The sequence below is a fragment of the Armigeres subalbatus genome, unplaced genomic scaffold (assembly GCF_024139115.2).
Source record: "Armigeres subalbatus isolate Guangzhou_Male unplaced genomic scaffold, GZ_Asu_2 Contig1981, whole genome shotgun sequence".
In the NCBI taxonomy this organism is placed as follows: domain Eukaryota; kingdom Metazoa; phylum Arthropoda; class Insecta; order Diptera; family Culicidae; genus Armigeres; species Armigeres subalbatus.
The window spans coordinates 460,769-481,179 of record NW_026942816.1 but is presented as its reverse complement, the minus strand read 5'-3'; the positions used below and the strand labels follow the sequence as shown (position 1 = coordinate 481,179).

The window sequence follows — 20,411 nt, the reverse complement described above, 5'->3', positions numbered from 1 at the left end:
ATCATCGCACGCGAAAAAAAAACCCTCACCAGTTAGGAAAATTGCATATGAATGATGATTGCTGCCCGGTGCGACTCCGTTTTGCAGCATTCGCATTTGCATAATAGTAAACAGCGTGGCGGGGTTTGTTTACTACCAGTTCAAGTTGTTTGCGGTGTATGGCTGTGATGCTTGGAATAAAAACTAGGCCTGACGTGGACAGTAATAATCACAATTTACTTAACGAGAAAATTGTACGTTGTGGAAACGCAGTCTGCGAGGGTTTGGACTTTCAAAGAATCGCTCTTTTGGACCGGTTCCACCGATGTCCCACATTCTAGATTTTCGTCCGGCGATTTGTCATCTACAGCTGTCAGGTGAACCCCCAGTGGAATCTTCTTGGTGAACACGTTGGCGATCGCTTTCAAAGTATTTGTCGAAATGGAATCACCCGTTTGATTAACATGGATCATCGGATATCGAGTACAATTTCCCGCTATCTTGAATCGCTGTATGCCAACGTTGATCTCCTTCCAGGCTTGCCAATCCGCTTGGGTGTTACCTTCCACAATCAAGCTGCCCCGCAGATGGTTTATAAGCCAGGTGATAGTTCGATCGTCTGCTTCTTCATCGCCTAACTTTTTCAACGCGTTCCAATCGATCATCAGAAGTTTGTGTTCGGATTTATTCCGGTCACGCAATAGACGAAGTCTCGGCAAACGCAATGCTCGGCTGACCCAAGCGGCTGCCGTGTCACCACAATCGACCGAATGCTCGTCATTTGATAGAACGATCGATCGCTTTGGGAGCTGGTTTAGCTTCAGTATCAGATCTTCCATGGCGGGGTGTGTTAAGATAAGAAGGCTACGACTTGGATCTATTTTAGGCGTGATCATAGACATCTCGGTTTGCTTATTTCGCAACAGTGGATTTCCGTTGCTGTCGACAATCGTAAATTCACGATCATACTTCAAGCCACGATTTGTCAAGGGCCAAGTGCTCGTTACTTGGTACGGACCACACGATCGTATCGGGTAAACATTGATCGCTTTTAAAACAAGTCCACTATTGGCCAGGTTTATGATAGGGATAACCCTTACTATTTTACCCACCGTTTTGGAAACAAAACAGTTCTGAACCATCTCAATTAATTTATCAACATCTTCCTTTTTGTTCATGTAGCCGAACGAGACACGAACTGTACCAGTCGGTTGTCCTTCAATCATGTCCGTGTCATCCCCGCAGATCTTACCCATTTTGTAGAACATCAGTATAGTCTCGTCGGATAGCCCAAGGTTTGTCTGACAACTTCCAGCGTTGCAGAAGCAACCTGTTCGTACATAGATCTCATGCTGACCTGCAACTTTCGCAAACTCCGAGAAACCTACATAACTTCCGTCATCTTTCAACACATTAAATGTGACGATTCCGCCTTGGTGATCGGATGTTTCATAATGCGTATCCACGTAGAACAGAATAACTTTTTTCTCGTTAGCATGTCGCAATGCTGCCAACTTCTGATAGCAGTATCTCGCCAAATTGAACACATGCTTCGAAATGCGCTCCATGGATCGACATCCCTTGGCCGGCGGTATCAATCTTTGGATGGTACTCATGCCCTCCAGCAATGATAGGATCGAAAGAAACGGTTGGGTACCGTCCTCGAACCGTTCCACCAGGTCATCATGTTTGAGATGCAGATTCTGCCCGCTGAGTAGGATCTTAATTGTTCCACCACCGTAGTACTTCTTATCCAAAACATCCTCAGATCCCTTTCGGATCAACAGTGCCCCTAAACCCGTTGGATAGCTGCAAATAGTTGACAATAACTGAGATTATTTGTTTTGCTTTAATTTCGTATTCGAACTTACCCGAAAATTTTGTAAAATGACATACACACAAAGTCCGGTTTGTAGCGACTCAAATCCAAAAAGTTGGTCGATACATAACTGGCAGCATCCAGACAAACGTAGAACCGTTCGTTGTCGAATCCGATCAGTCCATTTTGCTGCACCTTTTCGATCAGATCTAGCGGATATTTGGTCCCATTGAAGTTGCTCTGCGCTGGAAACACCAACAACGATGGTTTGGATTTTCCGATCCGTTTGGCCGACCCGTCCATGTGACGCAGTAAGTCCTTCCGTTCAATTACGTTTATCCGATTGGTCCCTACAATGGCTCGCATCCCCAGAACCGAGGTGTGATTATCACGCAGGTAAACGAATGTTCCTTCGTCGGATTCAGTTTTATCCCGCATACGAAACTGGAAGCTTTCCGCTACGAGTTTTAGACTTGCAGTGGCACCGGATGTGAACACCAAACTGTACTCGGAACTTCGAACGTTGAAGAACTGAAGCAAACGATGCCGGACCTGTTGGAGCATTTTTCCCGTCAATGGGCTGCTATGGGGATTGCAGAAGAGGCTCCCGGCGAGCATGGTTTGTATGGCTTTGATTTGCGACTCCGCGTAGAGCGTAGTTCCGGCGTGGTCCATGTAGTGTTTACCTGGAACATTGAAATTGTTCATTAGTGGTTAGGCATAAGTATATGAGGCAACATAGGCTTTTTCTTCTTGTCTTGTCTTCAATGTCTTTTCAACCTAATGTTTTTATTATCTGAACTTATTCTCCAAATAGAACATTTTTTTTTATTTTGAGGTGGTTAAATTTTTGAAAAAAAATAGATTTTTTGTGAACATATTATTTCTACGGAAATATTATTTTCTGGAAATGCGATTTTACATAAATGAATGTTATTTTCGAAGAATAGTCGTTTTTGGAGAAATGTTATTTCCTAGAAAATGTCATTTTCGGGGACTTATTTTATCCGTCGAATTTCACAATACCAAAGAACCTCGTATAAAATACAGAATGGGGAAATTCAAATTATGTCTACCGTCTCACATAGGGGTATTTCACCATTCTAGCCGGAATAAAGTTAAATTTTCAAAATTGTCCTAGAGCAGTCCAAATATGCCTCAAACTTCTCTGAATAGTAGACGAGCGACTCCTAGTACTAGGTTTTCTATTTAGATTTAAAGTTTTACCACTACACTTCTAGAAAGTTAGAGGTTTTTCGTTGAGAAAATTAATGATTTTTTCTGTTGAATTTGATTACGTTCGGTATGTTCTATTGTGGTCAAATATTTGTCACAGCAATCCACAGATCAGTACATACCATGAAAAAGTAGACAAAATAGTATCATGTAAACATATTTTTGACAAGAATGAATGGTTCTGAACAGAAATACAAAAGAGTAATTCGAAGTCCATTTTCGAGCTGAAACTAGATAATGTTACTCATATTTTCAATAAGCTTAATAGCCTATTCAGATTGGGCTATTTATGACTTTGTTAAGTGAGAGGGTATCCAATTATTACGAGGTGTTCAGACTGCAGCAAGATAATATATCTTGACGTTTCCATGTTTCCTCATTTGCATGCTAATGCAGGGTTGAATTCAAGGAGAGTTTTAAAATTTAATTTGCGAAATCAAGCATTTGTGTGGCGACAATCGAACATTTTTTTCTGATCAAAGTTTCTACGAAAAAAATATAAAAAAAAAAATATGAAAAGGGATGATCGAAGAATATTTGAAGCTCTCATTAAGGATAATGAGCGAAGCTACATTCATTAGTTGGGTGTGCTGTTCTTCGGGGAATCAGACTATTCCTCAATTTATTTTTAAGTTTAAAAAGTATTTTGATTCTGTACTATGATCGAACGGAGATTTGATAGAAAAAATTAGATACTTTTGGGAATTCTTACGATTGGACCAATTTTCAAGAAATATTATCGAACTAAAATGTATTTCCACCAGTATCTCCCAGGGTGGCCACCGAACCGGGAAAAACGGGAAAAGCGGGAAAAAGACGGGAAATTGAAGTCACCGGGAAAAAAAGCGGGAAAAACCGGGAATTCAGGACATGTACCGGGAAAAAATATTTTCGTTAAGCTACATTCAAAATTATTCAAAGTTTTTAATGAAGTTGTTATAAGGAAAAGATTTAATCTTTGATGTTATAATTATTATTGTCTTTATTTTAGAGCCTTTCAGCCCTAGGCTGGCTCACCTCTTAATCTTTGATGTTTATTACTCAGTCAATTTAATAAGAACTGAATTATTTGATTTTAGTATATGGTGTGAAAGAAGTACAAATATTAAATAGATATTTTTTCCCAAATCCAGTTTGTGTTGTCACTAGATCATTTTTTAATCAATTTCGAGTGACATTTATCATAAATATTGTGTTATGGGGCAAGCATAGAATCGAATATCGAATTATTAATTCTTTTGAGTGAATGTATTAAACTTCAATTTATTCTTCAAGCTTGCATTTACATCAGGTACTTCGACTATTTTTTTTGTAATTTTCAATTGCACATCATTAAAAAAAAATATGGTGATAAATATATATTTAAACACATGTTCAAAAGTTGTTTGGAATTGTATTCAAACATTCTACATTATTAAAAATGGTATTTTTTGATACTTTGAGATTTTGTCTGTAATATTTTAAAGAGCATAAACCCTGGGCTTTGGATTATAATTCTCCACAAATTTTGATATATTCTAGGAGAATTGTAATCTGTGCTGGTAGGAGTATACGAACTGGGGGTTGGGATCTATTTGAATACACATAAAGAAAGTGGTGTAGATTATGGGAATTGAATTGTAAATTCGTATACTCCTATTCGGTTTCCTCAATGACCGACAGGGTGCGTGCTACATGTCGCGGATAGAAGCTAAGGGAGGTGTGGTATAATTCGACTGAATTTATTGAATAAAGAGCCTTTTAATAGTCAGTCAATTGTGCTTAGCCTCCTATTGTGTTGTAACTGAATAATGTCAAAATAGATAATCGATACAGACACCTCCTTTCACAACAATCTATAATTCATTTGAATGTATTCAACATTGGCTCCGTAGCTTAATGTCCTATGCGACATAGTTTTGAAGATACTATTTAGCTGATCCAAGTCTAGCATCCTGTACTAGAGAGTTACTTTAGAAGAGACTTTAATTTTATCGTAGTCAACGTTTATGTTAAAAATAAGTTATAAAATGGAGTGCTCATTATTTCCTGCTAGATCAGTTACAAGACAACGTGGACCACATTGAGGAAAAATTATTCAATAAATCGATATTATCGTCGAAAGGCCCAGCTATGCTGTAACCAAATTAATCACTTATTATATAAATCTCTAACTGAAATTAGAAAAAACAAGCTAAATCCGACTAAATCCGACTGATATTAAATATAACACTACACTAATTTAAGAATCCCATTTAAAAGAACCTCATAAATAATAAAATGACATTTACTAATATCCATTCTTTTCATTATTTTCCTCACTATCTAACCCGATCTCAACTATAATAAATTATGATGGAGCTTCGAAATTAAGAAAACTCAGAGCCAACACCAAAAGCAACATGATCCTACTAATATCGTCAGGAATCGGAAGAATCTGAAATCTGGTAAACACTTATTAAAGCTAATAAGTGGTAAGTAGATAGAAAGAATACATACATGGTAAGTGCAAATAACTTATAAATTTATAATATTTTTATTCCATTGCGTAAATGTATATATCATATGTGTTTACTTCGTAAATGATAACCGTACTTTGTTTATATATATGCACATTTGTGAAAAACGTATATATGTTTCTGTGAGTGTGTGTGTATATTATATCAAAATAATAATCTAAAAATTGATTTAGGAAATAGGTGGAAAATTATGCTGAAGTGTTGTTTAGGATGGTTACTGAGAAGTGCAAAATATAGTTGATGTAAAAATTGATGTAGCGGTGTTGGCAGTCATGGGTGAAGTGAATTAAGTGAATCGACTCATCATTAAACACACGACTGCAATATATGTTCAACAAAATCGTAAGCCGTGACTTATATACTTATTAATACTATGTTTGCACTACGGCCTGAATAACATGTTATTCAAATTATCGACAAAAGAAAGCTCATCAAGATAGCCGAATAACATGTTACAAGGCCCTAGTGTGAACATGGTATAAGTCGTGACGTGAATTTGGAAAGGTTGAACGGAATTATGAACAAAGATGGTGCCGACGATTTAGGGTCTGTCTCAATTGGATAATTAAACTGAAATTGGACTTAAAAGTGACATTTCGATGATTATCGAATAACCCTGCTCGCAGAGCAAGATTACTTTTGACAGATATCGAATCATTTTCCATCGATGTCCTATTGGAATTGCTGGGTAGCACCAGCCATTCTTATAACGGGGTGATTTTTTAATTTTCGAACTGTCAATTTTGGGTTTGGTTCTCCAAATGAGACAGACCCTTAGTAATTCGGTTTTGACCGTTTGGTGATTTTTCGGTGACTCGTTTCTGAGGCTGGTTTCCTGCTTGAGAGAGTTAAGATAGTGGAGAAGTTGTGAATGTGAAGAAAGAACGATACGGTGATAGTGACCGCAATAATTTTCGGTGATCATGATGACTATGTTAACATTAACGTAATGATAGTAGGTGAATATGATGCGTGATTTCATTGCTTATACTGAGTGAAATGATTCGTAGTGGCAGAGCTTATACTTTTGTAAAGGTAAAAAAGAAGAAAAGAGTGATGTTGATATTAGTGATGGTAGTTTGACAATACTAAGTGCTTATAATGATGGGGGTGGGCTGTTATACAAATCCTTGTTTTCATCAACACGGCCCATAACAGTGACCACATGAGCAACATCGCTTAGGAACGTCTGTGTGATGATGAAAAACGGGAGGCTCATAGAAGCCAATATGGGCGGGGTACAGTGTAGATTAATAGCAAGGGACAGCTGCCATTGTAACCACCAAAAAAAAAAAAAAAAAAAAAAAAAAAAAAAATATTTTAAAGAGCATAATATCTTTAATTTGTTTCCCACAACTAACCTAATATAATAGAAGGTTATGATACTGAGATATATAAATGATATAAATGCTCTTAAGATATATTTTTAACTTGTTACACGAAAAATAAGGAATAAGTTCTAATACTTTGAAATATTTAATTATTGAAAGGGATGTATAAACTTTTGAATAATAAATCCAAAATTTTATTGTAATGGATAGAAAACAGAAAAAATTACGCATCGAATCTTTTTTATGTCCAAAAGATGTTTGAATCTGTTTTAGGGAGCAAAATAATGATTTTGATCGGAAACAAAGACCTGGGTCTGTATAATATAATTAAATTCTTTACAATTTCCAGCTTCTTCTACAAGAGATGTACATGCCGAGTTAACTTTGGCTGCTAGTTGATGTTATAGTCTTCAAGTATATATAAAATTTGATATAATTTCTTATTATAATGTTATTCATTTCACTACATATTTATATACAACTACCAAATAAGCACTTAAAAAGAAAGCGGTGCGTATGGTACGGTATGTCCACGCATCCTTCAACCCCTGTAGATTCGTGATATCTCGCATAACTTTTCAAAAGGTCCTAAGTAACATTTTTTTCATGTATTAATTTGAATAGCGCAATCAACAGAACAACATGAAAGCTTTTGATTGCAATACTCAAATTAATTCATGAAAAAAATGTTACTTAGGACCTTTTGAAAAGTTAAGCGAGATATGTATTATGTTGAAGTGACTACTTGAACACGATACATCTCGAAGAAAAAAATTATTGGGCGTCATCTAACTCAATGTTTCTTCAGGATGCTTTCATTGTACTGGCTGCGTTTGTGTTCGATTAGATTAGATTAGATTAGATTAGGAAACAAAGATCTGGGTCTTTGGGTTGAATCTGTATTCGAATAAGTTGTTCTATAAGTTTGTGCATTTTTAGAAAGCAATACCAATAACTATGGTGCGGTTTTATACTACTTCACTTACTTCATTGCTCTCTAAGTTAAAAACATGCTAAATCGTGGAGGGAAATTTTTCCATGTTCTCCCGTGAGCAAGTATTTTCACACAATATTTTATCCGGATAGAACGATAAACCGTGATAAACCGAACGAGCGCCGGATAATTTAATTGTGTGCTTCCTAATTCTCCTTCTCGCCACTTCTTCAGATAAGTTTGACAAGCATATACACAAAAATGTAGGGTTGCGATGGGATCCGAACCCAAAACAGTTTTGAAAAGTTTGGAGCGATTGATAATGTGGTTATTACTATGTTGTTTAAATGCCAGCTGACACTAACTACATGGCCACGCAGCGCACAATTTCAGTGTTCCTGTTCATAAAGCATTTCGCATAACAAGTTGTTGGTAGGTAATTTAATGTATCTATTTGAAAGATTCGTTACGAATTATCAGTTGCTTCGATATAAAACTGTCCTCCGGTTTGATAAAAAAATAAAATACCTAGTTATATTTAAAACACTAGCCCTGATTTGTTTTCAAATTGAATCAAAACCGGGAAATTTTGACAAAATTTACCGGGAGAAGCGGGAAAAAACCGGGAATTCGAAAATTGAATTTCAGTGGCCACCCTGATCTCCATGTATGAAGGGCAACTCAGCAATTTATTTCAAAAATGAAAACTGAACCATTGCGTTTTACTCGACAATCAATGATACAACTTCTAACAAAATCGAATCGTGTGAATGTGATATAATTTAAACTGGATTTTGGATGAATTAATGCATTACCAATCCATGTTTTATTTAAGGTTATTCTACTTTATATATACATCCCACTCAAATCGTACAGTTGTCCCACGTGAAAAATGTTGAAATCCAAAGTATATTAAGCCATTCAAGGAGCAGAATTGAAACAATTTATGAAATCATGTTTATTCATCAAATATATTCGTTTTACAACCATTCCTACGTTTTAAATTGTCTTCCGCATTGGACCTTGAAATTTGAAAATTTATTCGATTTGTTCTATTAAATCTAGGTTTAAGTTAAATATTTCATGTTAATTCTAGAGAGCATCTGTTTTTTAAACAATTCATGTTGAATAAATGGAGAATAAATAATTATCATCATTATTTTTCATCATATAAAATGCTTTCCACAAAACCATCACAATCCGAGTTATTCTTCAGCGCTCAGAAGATTTCCATCTAACATGCATTCGACCCTGCTGCGACAGAAAGAGCATGACTGTCAACTACGAAACGAAATGAAAACAGAGAGAATTTTCTCTCTGGCAAAGAGAGCGTGACGCTTGTCAGTTTTGTTTTGTTGAATTTCTCCCTGCATCCCAGTTAGAACGAAAGCTCTCTCGTAATAATTGTTCGTAATAAATTCTTGATGACTCTTTTTAGTGGGTATCTTTTGACAGCGCAAAATGTATGGAATATTACGTAAATAATGACATCATAAAGCGTATTTACCCTGAAACGCCAATTATTATGTCATTAATGGCGTAATCTGAATAGGCTATAAAACACTTATTCGATGATATTCGGTAATATTTCAGTATAGAGAGGACGCATTTATGTCCATATTTTAGGATCCCGAAGAAAAATCTTGCGCAAATTTACGCCATTTTGAACGCGGATGTTTTTAGTTTGGTACTGTATTTAAGGCATTTATGGCCTATAACATACATTCAACCTCCCTATGAAAAGAGGAAGAGTCATAAAGCAATTTCCATGATACCATCTTTTAGCTCTATATTTCCCCTTGCAAACACAAAGAGTTGAGCTGATTTCGGAAGCAGCGTTGATGAGAATGAATTAATTGGAATTACCATTGTTTTTCAAGGTTTTAAAGGGTAAAGCACATGGGTCAAAAAGTAAAAATTAAGAAAACTGATATTTCAGCTAAGTTATCATCACAGTATCATAAAATAAGGTGAAATATAGCAGTTTGAGAGATAAAATAATTTATTCCGGCTAGATTGCGAAAATACCCCTATGTGCGTCTGTTATGCTTTGCGTATTGACTACCCGACCAGTACAAAGTAACAGATTTGTATCTGAATGTTTATTTATTAAAATAGCTACTGTTCTAACGAACTTGCCCATGCGTAGCCGCATCATAACCAACGTTTGGTCGATTAGACAAATTTTAATCATAACGTATTTTGTAAACAAACATTAGTAAGCAAATTTCTGCTAAAGTAAGCACTTCCTGGACAAACCACGGTATGCATTCAACAGAATAAGCTTCCCTCAGGTAGAGAAATTAGGTTTGGAGAAAATAAGTAACGCTCAAATTGAAAATTGGTCCCAAAATGTCAGTTAACAGCTGATATGATGGTGATTGTGAGGAGTTCCAATTTAAAATTCATTAAGCAGTTCCATTAACAGTCCAGGAGTTTCTTCAGCAGTTTCTTCTGACGTGCCTCCAGTAGTTTCCCCTAAAATTCATCTAACTGTTCTAGCTGGATTGGAAACCTTTTTCTGGAAATTTCTGGAAGAACTCCCGGAAGAATTCCCAAAGAAGATTATTTCTGGATAAATTTTAGATGGGAACTCCTGGTGGAATGCCAGAAAGAACTGATGTAAAAATTACTGGAAGAACTCGTGGAGGAATTTTAGGAGGAACTCCAGAAGGGATTCCTAATGGAATTGAAGTAAATACCTGGAGAAATTCTTCTTGGAATTCCATAATGAACTCTTGTTGGAGTTTTTCCTTCTACATGAGTTCCACCCAAAATTCTTCTAGGAGTCAGGAATTCCTCCTCCAATTCCTCCAGGACATCTTCCTGGTATTACTCCTGGAGATTCTCTTAGAATCCTCTTGTATTTCAGTATTTTCTTAAGCGATTCAACACGGATTTTTTTTTTCGCCTTGTTTCAACATAAATTTTGGACAAACGGCTTCAAAACGGATGCTATCCATAAAAAAGTTGAAATGTGGGGTGAAATCATTTTTTAAAGATCTTCTGGGACTTCCAAACCTTCCTTGAGTTCAGATCTTGATGATCTACATAAACAACAAAGCGTTTTACGGGGCCTCAATCCTCTTATGAAGTTGGAAATGGTACTTGAGACATAAATAAACTATTTTTATCAATTCTCAGTGTTTCGAGAACATCAACGGTACTCCAAACCATTCTTGAGTTCAGATATCGAAGGTGTACAACATCAACAGAGGGATTCATAGGGTCCTGAGCTTGTGTGTTTGTTGGAGCAATCTCATGGGACATCATTACACCAGTATACACAAATCACAACATTCCCAGAGTTCCTGCGGTACTCCAAATCATTCTTGAGTTCAGATATTGAAGGTCTACAAGACCAACAGAGTGATCCATATGTTTTAGAGCTTGTTGGTGAAGCCCTATGGGACATCATTACACCAGTATATACAAAATACAATTTTCTCAGAATATTTACGGTACTCCAAACCGTTCTTGAATTCAGGTCTTGGGGGTCTACAAGACCAACAGAGTGATTCAAAGGCTACTGAGCTTATGTGTTAGTTGCAAAAACTTCAGGTGACATCATTACACCAGTATATGAAAATTACAACCAGTGCTGCAAAGTGTCACCGTACAAGTCACGCAAAGCGTGGCAATAACAAAATCCAGGTCATGTGTCAAGTACTCAATTGTGATGCTCAATGTGGATCTCACATGCTTGGTGTAACGATCACCATGAAAGTGACATTTTAGCAACTAGCGCTTGGTCACTCACCATGTCTTCACTTCTTCTGCCTGTGATCACCAGCATGAATGATAGGAAAACTTTCCTGATGTTGTGGTTGTCATATCCATGTCATCTTGACTATCGTGATGATCACTTGACCTATGCGGTGTTTGGTTCGAAATCAACGCTCGACAGCAATGGAATAATCCACTTAGCGGAATTAATGGATTTTTGCTGTGATAAAATGCATGAAGCCAAAATAGAATTTTTGGGAACATTTAAGTGTTCTTATTGTTTATATTGACTTTTTGTGCAATATTTTAAGAGGTGCTATTAAAAGAAAAGTACATACATAGTTTTTCCAAATTTGATCCAGACTATCTTTTGAAAAAGGCCAAATTTTTTTATTGATTTTTTCAAATGGATACAATTAAAAAACGACGCATCCTACAAAAAAATGTTGTATGGGTGACTATCGCAAAATCAGTCAAAGTTTCTAATAAAGATATCGGAAACAATTCAAATTGAGCCCTACACTGAAAAAAAAATCAGTTTCAACAGTTTCAAAAATTAAAACTCGATTTGCGAAATAACCCTTTTTTTGATTTGTATGAAATTGTGTCTCAAGATAGGTGATTATGTTCCCTACCAACCGTCCATACATCGCAAGCTTGACACTTTTAAGGGAAAAAAGTTTTTCTAACAAAAATTTTTCTTGTCGGAATTGATTTTTTTTCTCAGTGTCAAGGAGTGCCAGTGGATTTAACATATACATACATATATTTAAATATTCCTGTACAGTCAAGCAGAGTACAATATTTAGGTCGTAACTAATCGCAACGGATAAAAATACACTGAAAATAATTTCGACAAGAAAAAGTTTTTGTTAGAAAAACTTTTTTTCCTTCAAAGTGCCCAGCTTGCGATGTATGGACGGTTGGTAGGGAACATAATCACCTATCTTGAGACACAATTTCATACAAATCAAAAAATCAAATCGAGTTTTAATTTTTGAAACTGATTTTTTTTCAGTGTAGGGCTCAATTTGAATTGTTTCCGATATCTTTATTAGAAACTTTGACTGGTTTTGCGATAGTCACCCATATAACATTTTTTTTGTAGGATGCGTCGTTTTTTGATTGTATCCATTTGAAAAAAACAATAAAAAAAATTTGGCCTTTTTCAAAAGATAGTCTGGATCAAATTGGTAAAAACTTAGTTAGAGCCATTCACAAATACGGCCCATACAAATTTCAGAACCCTCCCATACAAAATACATTACGAGAGGGTGGATGGGGGCTTTCAGTCCTCAGGTCCATTTTAGCGTTATGTAATTTGTGAATGAACCCTTAATTTAACTATTGATTTATCCAATTTATCAATTAAAAACGACGTCAGTCCAATCAAACAACAACAAAATCAATCAATAACGGTGCTCACCTGCACTTTTGACAGCTGACCGACCTGATGCTCTTTATGGCTCTCAGCTTGTGGTTGTCAATCTGGGTGTCACGCTTACCGAAGGTACTCACGTGTCAGCTTCTACATGTCACGATGCGCTTGCAGTGATTGTCAGTAAAGAACATCGTTTAAAAGCGTGGTGGTTTTTGTTTTCATATCTGATCATCTGGTGATGGTCACGACATTTTGCAAGACTGATTACAACATTCCCAAAATATCTACGGTACTCCAAAACACTCTTGAGCTCACATATTGGAGGTCTACAAGACCAACAGAATGATGCTTGTGTGTTAGTTGGAGAAACCCCAAGAATCATCATTACACCAGTATATACAAATCATAACATTCCAGGAATATCTACGGTACCATGGCAACAGAGTTATTCATAGGTTCTGAAGCTTGCTTGTTAGTTGGAATTGCTCCAATGGACATCATTACACAGTACTTACGTACGTGCGAAATAAAAACCATGTTGTTATGATCAGAAACATCGCATCCACATTTTTTGTTCTTTCTTTCCGCTTGGTCTACGGGAACCACGGCGTATCTTGATGAACGGATGTACATGTGAATTGTTGCTACTCCATAATCGATCAGAATAAGAGTAAGTTGCACCCCGAAGGCTAATAATAATTAATATCTAAAACATGTTGTTAAGAAAATCTATTTCTCAGCTCCTCTGCAACCATTTGATGTGATTCTGAGAAATCGTCAACATAAGGCGCTTCAGTAAAACTTTCATTTTAGTTCTGAAATCATCAAAAACAATCAGATTCGAATCGACACGTCAAGTCTGCTACACTGCTGACAACATGCAGCACACTAGGGGTAAACTTTTTTTAAGCAGAGTATCAATGATGACGTTTCTTATTAATAATCTTCTTCATCGAAATACTTAGTAGACTGGTAACTGCTGTTTTTTCGAGAAAAGCTCCTATTTTTGATGAAATTTGTGTAAGGTGGCCATTCACAAAGTGCGTTCTTACTGGGAAAGGGGGGGGGATCAAACCGAAAATTGCCTAGACCGGCACCGGGAATCAAACCCAGTCGAAATCAGCATGGTCTTGCTTTATAGCCGCGCAACTTACCGCTAGGCTAAGGAGGGCCCCGTAACGCCCGTGGAGCTAGTTCAACTTATAAAAAATAGTGGGGACATCGAAGATCTATAAGTTGATCGATTTGAATATTAAGATCTGAGCTCAAGGACAGTTTGGAGTGTCGTAGATGTTCAACGAATTCTGTATTATGTTTGTAATATTGTAATGACGTACCGTGGAGCTAATCCAACTCATAGAACTAGTGGGGACATCGAAGATTATTGTTGATCGATTTGAATAAAAGGATCTGAGCTCAAAGGTAGTTTAGAGTGTCGTACATATCGAACGAATTATGTAGTGTGTCAGTAATGGTGTAATGAAGTCCCGTGGAGCTATTCCAACTCATAAACATAGTTCAGACATCGAAGATCTTTATGTTGATCGTTTTGAATATTAGGATCTGCGCTCAAAGACAGTTTGGAGTATCGTAGATATCGAACGAATTCTGTGATGTGTCTATAATGGTGTACTGAAATCCCATGGAACTTTTCCGACTCATAAACATAGTTGAGACATCGAAGATCTTCATGTTGATTGATTTGAATATTCAGATCTGTACTCAAGGATAGTTTGGAGTGTCGTAGTTGTCGAACGAATTCTGTAGTTTGTCTGTAATGGTGTAACGAAGTCCCGTGGAGCTATTCCAACTCATAAAACTTGTGGGGACATCGAAGATCTTCATGTTCATCAATTTGATTATGAGGATCTGTACTCAAGGATAGTTTGGCGTGTCGTAAATGTCCAGCGAATTCTGTAGTGTGTCTGTATTGGTGTAATGACGTATCTTGAAGCTATTTGAACTCATAAAACAAGTGGCGACATCGAAGATCATCATGTTGATCGATATGAATATAAGGATCTGAGGTCAAGGACAGTTTGGAGTGTCGTAACTGTCCAGCGAATTCTGTAGTGTGTCTGTAATTGTGTTACGAGGTACCGTGGAGCTATTCCAACTCATAAAACTAGTGGGTACATCGAAGACCTGTATGTTTATCAATTTGAATATTAAGATCTGAGCTCAAGAACAATTTGGAGTGTCGTAGGTGTTCAACAAATTCTGTATTGTGTTTGTAATGTTCTAGTGACGTACCGTGGAGTTATTCCAACTCATAAAACTGGTGGGGACATCAAAGATCTTCATGTTGATCAATTTGAATATTAAGATCTGAGCTCAAGGACAGTTTGGAGTGTCGGAGATGTTCTACGAATTCTGTATTGTGCTTGTAATGTTGTAATGGCGTACCGTGGAGCTATTCCAACTCATAAAACTGGTGGAGACATGGAAGATCTTCATGTTGATCGATTTGAATATTAAGATATGAGCTCAACGACAGTTTGGAGTATCGTAAATATTGAAAAATATCTGTTATACCGCTGGACAGGCGCAGAATTTTATCATAAAGCATTTTACTTTTAATTATTCAACCAGAATATTGTAGATCCAGTTGAAAACCGAACTGAGCTCTCGCGACAATTGCATTTTCTCCCATTTCCAAATGTCGCAACTGCATCGCAAGTGGTGCGAATAATGGCTCACAGCTATGACATAGATGCGCACCACTCGCGATGCAGTTGCGACATCCGGAAACGGGAGAAAATGCGATTGTCGCGAGAGCTCAGTTCGGTTTTCATCTGGATCTACAATATGTTAAAGTATGGTGTTGATTCCTTAGAACACCAAAATTACAGCTCAAGGATAGTCCGGATGCTCTAGATCATCCTAGTACCCGTAACCTGACCTGAGCAATATTTGTCCTGGATGGAACAGTTAATTTTGAACATTTTTGCTGAAGAAAGCAAGGCTCTATCTCTTAAAACTAATTTTTGACAGCTGATTTTCGTCTTGGGTCATATATGACCCATCCGTATTGAATCGGTTAAAGAACTCCTCCGGAAGTTGCTCTTTGGAATTCTTCAAAATAAAGCCTTCGGAAATATAGGAAACATTAAACATCCTCATTAGAATACCTTTGGGTAGTACTACAAGGATTCTTTCAAGAATTCCTCAGTGAATTGTTCACCAATCCCTCCAGGTATTCTTGTGAGATTTTCTCCAAAAATTGCATCGGGAGTTCTTCTGAAATTCTTCCAAAAATTCCTCTGGAATTTGTTTCCAGAATTCCTCTGGGAATTTCTTTGGGAGTTGTTCAAGATTTCCCCCCGGAAATTGCTTCAAGAAATGCTTTGAAAATTCCTCCGGCAATTGGCTCAGGATCTCCTGCAGGACTTGCTTTGGGAATTCCTTTGGAAATTACTTCCGGTTTCCTCCAAGATTTGCTTTTGGAATTTCTTCGGGAGTTCACACGCAAATTTCTCCAGCACTTGCTTTGGAAATTCTTATGGAAATTACTTCCGGAATTCATCCGGGAATTACTTCGGGAATTCCTACAAGACTTGCTTTAGGAATTCCTCGAGAATTGCTTCGGCAGTTCCTCCTGCTGGAATTCTGCTGAAATTCTTCCGAGAATTCTTTCCAGCATTTCTCCTGAAAATGCTTTGAGAATTGCGTCTAGAATTCTTCCGGGAATTGGGCCAGGAATTCCTACGAAACTTGTTTCGGGAATTCCTCTTGGAATTTCTTTGAGAGTTCCCCCGAGAATTGCAGCAAATCATCCGACAATTGCTTCGGGTATTTGTTGCTGGGCTTGCTTTAAGATGTTTTTCGGGAGTTCTTCTGATTTTTTTCCTAGAATTCACCGGAATTTGTTCCAGGAATACTTCTGGGATTTTCGTCGGGAGTTCCTCCGGAAATTGTTAGAGAATACCTCCGGTATTTGTTTTGGAAATTCCTCCAACAATTGCTTCGGGGATTTTTCCGGAAATTGCCTCGAGAATTGCTTCAAGAATTCTTTCAGCACTGGCCTCGGGAACTCCTCCGGGAAATGCTTCGAAAATTCCCACGGGATTTTTTTTGCAAATGTCTCTGGGAATTACTGCTTGAATTTCCTGGGACTTGTTTCGAGAATTCCACCCTGAATTGCTTCGGAATTTGCTTTAAAAATTCACATGGGAATTTATTCGGGAATCGTCTCAGAAATTCCTCCGGACATTGTTTCGGGAATTCTTCCGGTACTTGCTTCGAAAAGAAGAATTCCTTCAGGAATTTTAGTCGAAAATACCTCCGGGAATTACTGCATGAATTCTTCCGAGAAGTTATTCAAAAATAATTCCTGTAGGAATTCCTTCCTAGGAATTCTTACGTTAATTCCTCCGGTAATTCCTTTTGATACTAATATTATATTAAAATACCTAAGGAATTATTGAAGAATCTCCCTCTCTCAATTTAGTTTGTTGAATCAAAACTAGCTTAACTAAAAGAATCTGAATTTTGTGTTTCTTGACTTAACAATGGATACTTTTTTCTCAAACTTCGCGTTGGTTCTGATATGTTGTAACTGCATAGTGACCCAGAAATCAGCCAAAAAGGATTGTGGTAATACAAGAATTGATTTAGATTGAATATGAAATGCAACTGAAATATTGAAATACATCTTTCTAGTCTATTTTTGTTTTTAAGTAGAGGAGACAAAGAAGCAGTTTACATGAGTATTGTACAGAAAAATAAACATAAAATCGGATTGCTTTTTGGAATAAGCAAATATTTATTATTTTAATAATCGATTTTTATTCATGTGATTTTTTATTGTAAATAAGTTCATCATTTGATCAATGTAGACTAATTCTTCGGGTAGAATCACTTGTTAAATTTCAAAAACCTACTCATCCCGATCATTGGAATCCAATGAGGCAAAATAAAGTCTCTTATAATTTAGTGTTCTTGCCCTTAGATAGGTAAATTAAATCTATTCTACATTTGATGAAAAAAATCACAGACAACAGACATTGAAATTTTTTTCAGTGGAATTTTCGTAGACGATTTTTCGTTGAAATTCCAAAGAATTTGTTGGAAAAATAGGGTAAATGATGTATTTTGGACATCTGAATGTATTTTAGACTTTTGGCTGTATTTTGCGTGTTTTTCTACTTAGCTTTTTACCCTACCAATCATTTCCTTGAAAATTCCAAACAATTTCCCTTTAGCATTTCTAAAACCCTTCCGTGAAAACTAAGAAAAACTATTACTCGGATTTCAACATTTTCACCCCACTATTTCATCATTTACTTCATTTTTCAGCTTACCGCCAGAGATGGTCCTAAGTACCTGTCTCTCGAATACTCCGAGTGCTCGGAAGTCCACCCATTGAATTTTCTTTGATTTTCTGTGATTTTTTTTCGTGGGGTAAACTTATTGGAACTATGACACTCAGCGAACTGGACTATCGAAATTCATAACTGGCGCCTTATGAATCTTCGACTGATTATTCCACCAACAGTGCTTCTTATACGCAGTTACCTTCCCGAGTAATCAAGCGTCGATGGGCGTGTGGTCTACATACCGGCCTCCCGACCCCGACGTCCATGGTTCGAACCCAGTCTGCCGCACTTCACTTTTTTTCAAATGAAAATCATCATTCATAAGGCAACATATTGAAATTCATACCGATTCCTTGTGGCAAATTTGCATAAGGCGTTTGATTGAAAATCATACGTCCATTTTCCTCAGTGAACGCTAAAGGTCATAATCGACTCAAATCGAACCGTGTAAAAAAAGAACTGGTGTATACATGACTGTGAGCCAAACGGTAATATATACGACTTGGCTTTCCTCCAAACGACTCTCTCTTTTTTTGAACAATTTTCCGTGGATTTTCCGATGAACTTCTTGTGGTCAGTGGCGTTGCGTAACCTTCACTTTTTTTCCTGTGCACTGACACAAACAATGACAATGTTGATGTGCACAGGTAGATCGAGGTTAGGAAAACGCCACTGCTTGTGGTTAATACAAGAATTTCCCGTAGAAGAGTTAGTGATTGTTCTTGTGCGTCATTAATCAAATGGATTAGGTGCGCGATCGATTTGGATACCCAAGCAGCACACAAATTCCTCATAGGTTACTGCAACTTATAGTCACCGTATTTAGTCACAATCAAGTTGCTGCAACCATTTTCGTCTGACTTGTGCTGCTCGGGTCCCGGTCTCGGGACTCGCGTTATTCTGTTCTGCTTCTTCTTATTGGCATGACATCCCGACACACTGGGACAGAGCCGCCTCGCAACTTAGTGTTCATTAAGCACTTCCACAGTTATTAACTGCGAGGTTTCTAAGCCAAGTTACCATTTTTGCATTCGTATATCATGAGGCTAACACGATGATACTTTTATGCCCAGGGAAGTCGAGACAATTTCCAAGCCGAAAATTGCCTAGATCGGCACCGGGAATCGAACCCAGCCACCCTCAGCATGGTCTTGCTTTGTAGCCGCGCGTCTTACCGCACGGCTAGGGAGGGCCCCTGTTCTGTTCTGTTCTGCTGTATGCGGTCAAAAATCTAATCAATTGGTGCGTGATCGAACTTGAAGAGCCACATCACCCAAACCATCATGCCAAATGATTCGTGCGTGAAGAACTAAAGTGCGATGCACTTCTTTGAAACAGCAAACGGGTTTGCTCGCACGTGAGGGCTCGATGAAACTGATTGAGAATGGGGTTACCAACACAGCTGCTACAACACGCACCAGCTGAACATCTTACATTGTGATACACAACAATCAGGAGCACGTGATCAGTTGTTTTTCCAACTTCATTAAAAAGCATCTTTTTCCAGAAAAAAAAACTTATGACGATAGAAATGCATGCTTAACTTGTTCAACAAACTGTTTGTACGGTCACCCAAATAGCACTGAACCCCTTTGGATACTGAACTACTCGATTCGTTGTACCTTTCAATCGCGTGAACTCTTTCTCAATATGGTATGCCTCTTCGGCCGTATATTCCTGCACAAACTCCATCTTCATTGGTTTCGCACCACTTTACTCTTGATCGTGTATTAGCATCAATTATCTATCCTTAAATCGAAACACTTTTCACTCGCCCAACGTCGGCTCCCGAATGATCGATCCGAGCTAAGGGTGGTTTCTATTATTCGAACTGATGACGTAGATAGAACGATTTATCAATTATATTCTCGAAGCCCCTGTGGGAATCTGGGAAGATCATTCCCCAACCAATATCAGCTGAGCCTCCTCCTTCTACACCAGCAGCAGTGATAAATACGCAACGGTATTTATTGCTAAATATGACTTTTCCTTTATCGTTCATTATGCTGTGCACTTAGAAACCAGCCGGCGCACATCGGCAGATAATGTACCGAATTTGCATACAATCTGATCGGATTATTGGTTGGCAACCGGCTCGTTTTCGATTAGGAATCTCCGGATTGTTCGTTGTCAATATGATTTATATTGTACGCGTCGTTTATCTTTGTATAAAATCCTGAAGTAACTGG

The 20,411-nt window shown here is 37.4% G+C and overlaps 1 protein-coding gene across 3 annotated transcripts; it reads right to left on the bottom strand.

Annotated features, from left to right (window-relative positions):
- Window positions 1–202: 202 nt before the first annotated feature.
- LOC134203589 (molybdenum cofactor sulfurase 2-like) lies at window positions 203–20,047 on the bottom strand. Of its 3 annotated transcripts, none has more exons than XM_062678467.1 (3): window positions 19,767–20,047; window positions 1,851–2,484; window positions 203–1,788 (listed from the first exon to the last, which is right to left on the bottom strand). In XM_062678467.1, the coding sequence occupies exons 2-3, from the start codon at window positions 2,471–2,473 to the stop codon at window positions 216–218; spliced, it is 2,196 nt and encodes a 731-aa protein (XP_062534451.1). In that variant the 5' UTR covers window positions 2,474–2,484; window positions 19,767–20,047; the 3' UTR covers window positions 203–215. The 3 variants fall into 3 exon arrangements, with proteins under 3 accessions (XP_062534451.1, XP_062534450.1, XP_062534452.1); XM_062678466.1 differs by having other exon boundaries at window positions 19,845–20,047; XM_062678468.1 differs by having other exon boundaries at window positions 19,828–19,851.
- Between the last annotated feature and the right edge of the window lie 364 nt (window positions 20,048–20,411).

Excerpts from the sequence above, each read along its gene's own strand:
- LOC134203589 (XM_062678466.1), bottom strand. The coding sequence starts at position 19,920 with ATGAAGATGGAGTTTGTGCAGGAATATACGGCCGAAGAGGCATACCAT. Across the intron at positions 2,485-19,844 it reads AGAGTTCACGCGATTGAAAG|GTAAACACTACATGGACCAC; the intron begins GTACAACGAATC and ends TCAATGTTCCAG. Across the intron at positions 1,789-1,850 it reads TCATTTTACAAAATTTTCGG|CTATCCAACGGGTTTAGGGG; the intron begins GTAAGTTCGAAT and ends AACTATTTGCAG.